Source organism: Brassica napus, chromosome A9 (assembly GCF_020379485.1).
Source record: "Brassica napus cultivar Da-Ae chromosome A9, Da-Ae, whole genome shotgun sequence".
In the NCBI taxonomy this organism is placed as follows: Eukaryota; Viridiplantae; Streptophyta; class Magnoliopsida; order Brassicales; family Brassicaceae; genus Brassica; species Brassica napus.
Genome location: NC_063442.1, coordinates 12,274,860 through 12,279,779, shown reverse-complemented (window position 1 = coordinate 12,279,779; position 4,920 = coordinate 12,274,860). Strand labels below are relative to the sequence as shown.

The following is a 4,920-nucleotide window of genomic DNA, read 5'->3' as shown; positions in this document are numbered from 1 at the left end:
TTATTATATAATTATATTCGAATACAATTCATCAAGTAGAATATAAAACTATTATAATTATTTTATATAAAAATTTGTTCATTATATTTTATAGTTTATAAATATTAAAAGTAATAAAATATAACATTATTAATCTTTCTATAATTTTGAGATTTAGTTGCCATAAATTGTTATTTGTAATATTCTCTAGATTATATGGTAAGTAATGTTAAATATTTTTAGACTTACTTTAAATTTTTAGATCTAATTTAAATAAATAAAAATTAAAAACAATCGACCAGTCAAGTTATAACAATTTTTTTTGAAACTTCACCTATGAACGACACGTTATCTGAAATCACTAAAGTGACTTCTGTTTTTAATGTATAGGGGATTACCCTCACGTTTCAAAACAATTTTAAGCATCATTTAATTTTTAACTTTTGTAACTATATTTAATGTTAATTATCTGGGTAGGTATAAGTTCATTTTACAAGAAAAAAAAGAAACAGGAAATTAAATACAGAAGAAGTTGTGCCAAAGAAAGAAAAGAAGAAAAAAAAAACGCTCGCCTACTACTCCCACTTCTCGCTCATCCGCTAGCTGCCAGTCTCTCTCTCTCTCAAGCACAGAGTTCTCTTACCTCCAAAAGATTCGATCTCTCCTCCTCAACTCTTCCCTCAGATATTCCCCAACTTAGCGCAAGCTCCAGCTTCTTCCATGGACGTCGTCGGAACCATTTGATTAGGGTTAGTGATTTTTCGACCCCAATTAAATCTCAGATCAACTTCGTTCTAATAGCTTCACACATTCCAATTCGTAGGTTTCGGAAGCTGAATCACACGGTTGATTAAAAATGGGGTGCGTGTTTGGGCGTGAGGCTTCGTCTAAGGCGGCGGCGGCGACGACATCTGAAATTAAACTAGCACAGACCTCCAAAACGGGAGAGGCCAACGGTGCTGCTGATGTGGAAGTAGAGAAGAAGAAGAAGAAGCACGAGGAGGCTCCCAAGGAAGAGAGGAAATCAAAAGGAGATCGGAGAAGGTCAAAGCCTAACCCGCGCCTGAGCAACCCTTCAAAGCATTGGCGAGGCGAACAGGTCGCTGCTGGTTGGCCTTCTTGGCTCTCTGACGCTTGTGGTGAAGCTCTTAACGGCTGGGTTCCACGAAAGGCCGACACTTTCGAGAAAATCGATAAGGTTTTTATTGTTAGTTAGTTAGGCTACTTAAAGGTTTGTTTTTTTTTTTTTGAAATAGATTACTTTTGTTTTATAGATTGGGCAAGGAACGTACAGTAATGTATACAAAGCCAAGGATATGCTGACTGGTAAAATCGTGGCGCTTAAGAAGGTTCGGTTTGACAACTTGGAGCCTGAGAGCGTCAAGTTTATGGCTAGAGAGATTCTCGTTCTGCGGAGGCTTGATCATCCGAATGTTGTTAAGTTGGAAGGTTTGGTTACCTCCAGGATGTCTTGTAGCTTGTACCTTGTGTTTCAGTACATGGATCATGACTTGGCTGGTCTTGCTTCTAGCCCTCTTGTTAACTTCTCTGAACCTGAGGTTTGTAAAGAAAAAATCTCATCTTTAGATTTTTTTTTATAAAAAAATAAATATAATGCTATTTATTTGTATTTGCAGGTGAAGTGTTTAATGCGTCAGTTGTTATCTGGTATGGAGCATTGTCATAGTCGCGGTGTGCTTCATCGTGACATCAAAGGATCGAATCTTCTTATTGACGACGGTGGGGTCCTCAAGATTGCTGATTTTGGACTGGCGACTATTTTTGATCCTAATCACAAGAGGCCGATGACTAGCCGAGTGGTTACACTGTGGTATCGAGCTCCGGAGCTTCTTCTTGGGGCCACTGATTATGGTGTTGGTATTGATCTTTGGAGCGCCGGCTGTATTTTAGCTGAGCTTTTGGCCGGAAGACCTATTATGCCTGGTCGAACAGAGGTAAATCATCATCCTTGTTTTGTCTCATTCGATTATATTTGTATATTCATTACTTAGTGTGGCTCTTTCTGGTGGATTTAGGTGGAACAACTCCATAAGATTTACAAGCTATGTGGTTCACCTTCGGAGGATTACTGGAAAAAGGGAAAATTTACACACGGAGCGATATACAAACCACGTGAACCATACAAAAGATGCATTAGAGAGACTTTTAAAGATTTTCCAGCGTCATCTCTTCCTCTCATTGACTCCCTTCTTTCAATTGAACCTGAAAACCGCCGAACTGCAACTGCTGCTTTAGAAAGTGAAGTATGTTTCTGTTGCTGTTTTTTACATGTACTGGTTTGATGATGTTGCTGGCATGATTAAATGAGTTAACTCTGCTGTTTTTTCCTGTACAGTTCTTTACAAGCGACCCATTTGCCTGTGAACCTGCTGATCTCCCAAAGTATCCACCGAGTAAAGAAATGGATGCTAAGCGTCGAGATGAAGAAACTCGGAGGTTAGTTGCATTTATACTGTTGTAATCATTCCTACACATGTTTTACTCCGTATTTAGTTGCTCCTCTCAGTTTAGGTCCTGACTTTGAATATAAGTTATATTACCACCATCAAGATAGAGTGGAGTGGAATACATTTATTTTGGAAATTTTAGATATATTGGATATTATATAATATAGTATATATATATGTTGGAATGCATAGACATACACTTTTCTCGTGTGCAGACAAAGAGCTGCTAGTAAAGCCCAAGGAGATGGTGCAAGGAAGAATAGGCATAGAGAGCGGTCAAATAGAGCACTTCCAGCTCCAGAAGCTAATGCAGAACTTCAGTCAAATGTCGATGTAAGCACCTCTCAACTCAATAACTTCTCTTTTTGTTTTACTGTGACTCGAATTAGGTTGCTTCTAGCCTTCTAGGTATATATAATATAGTTGTTATAAATTGGTTTTGCGGCATACACTTGTCTATGTTAGGATGCGAGCTGAATAATGGTTTTATTCCACCGATGCATATGCTTAAAGATCGATTCATTAACATGTGCAACTCGTTTAACATTATCTCTCACACACACAAAAAAACAGAGGAGGAGATTGATCACACACGCAAACGCAAAAAGCAAGAGCGAGAAGTTTCCGCCACCACACCAGGACGGGGGAGCAATGGGGGTACCATTGGGGGCCTCGCAGCACATAGACCCGACATTCGTCCCACCAGACATGGCTTCGTCCTTCACTTCTACTTCTTTCAATTTTTCTAAAGATGAACCTCCAACACAAGTTCAGACCTGGTCAGGTCCTCTGGGTCATCCCATCACAGGCATTTCCAGAAGGAAGAAAGATAGTACCAAAAGCAGCAAAGGAAAGAGAGCAGTGGTGGCTTGAGCCAGAAAAAATATAATTGCATAATTGCAAATGCTCTTTCTTCAATTTATAACGATGTAAGTGGTAACTTTATTATTCTTTGTTACTTCTTGAAAAGAAAGTGTTTTATTCTTTTCAAAATTTGCGTAGACTTGTCATGTGTTTATAATTATTATGACGTTATATTATGTAATATACACTACCTTTTTGTTGCTATTATTTTAAATATATCTGTTCGAATTAGCTTTTGTTGCTGTTAGATATAAATATAATTTATATAGATTTGAGATTTAAGTATGAAAAAGTTTTTGAATGTATTTTATGTCAAAACTACAAGCTCAAGAGCAAAGCGATTGTGTGATCAAATTAAGCAAACCCACTTGAGAAAGGAGTGACGTTCAAGTTTGCTGGTGCTGAAACTTTGGCAAAGGCTATTCCAAGTGGGATAGCAGAGTAGTACGACAAAGAGTGACGTCGTTGTCCCGTACAAGCAGGATAAAGCTGTCATCCTACACAATAGATTTGAAAACTTAGGATCCAATGATTCAACTCACACTTTAAACAGTATAACCGTGTCTCAGTCTCCAGATTTGACTTACAAAGCCGCTTGAAAACTGTTTCAAAACAAGGCAAGACTACAGTGGTTTACTTGAGAGAAATCAAGAATATATGTGATAACTTAGACTCTGACATTGGTGCTTCTGCACACATCAGAAACTCACCACAACACCTTCAAAACATCTCGGAAAATATCACAAAAATGATTCTATAATGGTTGTTGATGGCAATTTCTTACCAATCACACACATCAGATCTCTTCCTCTCCAATCAGTGTTAGGGACCTTGTTCTCAAATGATTTCTTAGTTTGTTCATAAATAGCTAAGTATATGTACTCTATGTTTCTAAGCTCACAACTGATTATCCACGTTCCTTTACCTTTGATTTTGATGATGTGTATGTAAAGGACAAACAAACACATCAAAATATGACACAAGGAAGCAGACTTGATGATTATTATGTCTTGAATAACCCTGCATGCTGGAACTGTTTTTTGGACAAATGGCTACGACTAATATTCCGGTGATTTTTTTGCGCAATTTGATTGTCGGAATGACCGGATTCAGGAATCATTGGATTCATTGTTATGAACACTATAATATAGTGAAATAATATGTCAAAAACGAAGTTCGTTTGAATGAGAAATGAAAGTCTAACATAGAATTATTTGTAAAATATTCATATTAGAGATATGAGGTGGAAATCTCTTGTGTATAAATGGAGAAACTAAAACAAAGTTATAAAAACTTTGTTGATACTTTCGTGTACTAAGAAAAGAGATACTTGGACTGGACTGAATTTTGGATTAAACCACTAAGATTTTTTTGCTTAGCCCAAAGTCTATTGCTAATTATTTTACAAAATAATAAAGCAGAAGATTTCTTTGTCTCTCGTCTTTGACTAACGTTTTTGACCAATAATGAATTTGATTTTGGATTCAATGCTGTAACATACAGAGAATCAATTCAGCCCATGATTTCATAATCATGATAGAATCAAAATTAAAATTTTGGTGGTGATTAACTTGAAGAAAAAAGTCCAATACGGTGAAACCACCAGGGT

General features: G+C 37.0%; 1 protein-coding gene across 1 annotated transcript; it reads left to right on the top strand.

Annotated features, from left to right (window-relative positions):
• The first annotated feature begins 465 nt into the window (after positions 1–465).
• On the top strand, positions 466–3,542 carry LOC106452661 (probable serine/threonine-protein kinase At1g54610). The gene is made up of 8 exons (XM_048739949.1): positions 466–728; positions 803–1,177; positions 1,254–1,538; positions 1,617–1,934; positions 2,016–2,243; positions 2,336–2,436; positions 2,663–2,780; positions 3,021–3,542. Exons 2-8 carry the CDS (start codon positions 836–838, stop codon positions 3,318–3,320), a joined length of 1,692 nt encoding a protein of 563 aa, XP_048595906.1. The 5' UTR covers positions 466–728; positions 803–835; the 3' UTR covers positions 3,321–3,542.
• Positions 3,543–4,920: the final 1,378 nt, after the last annotated feature.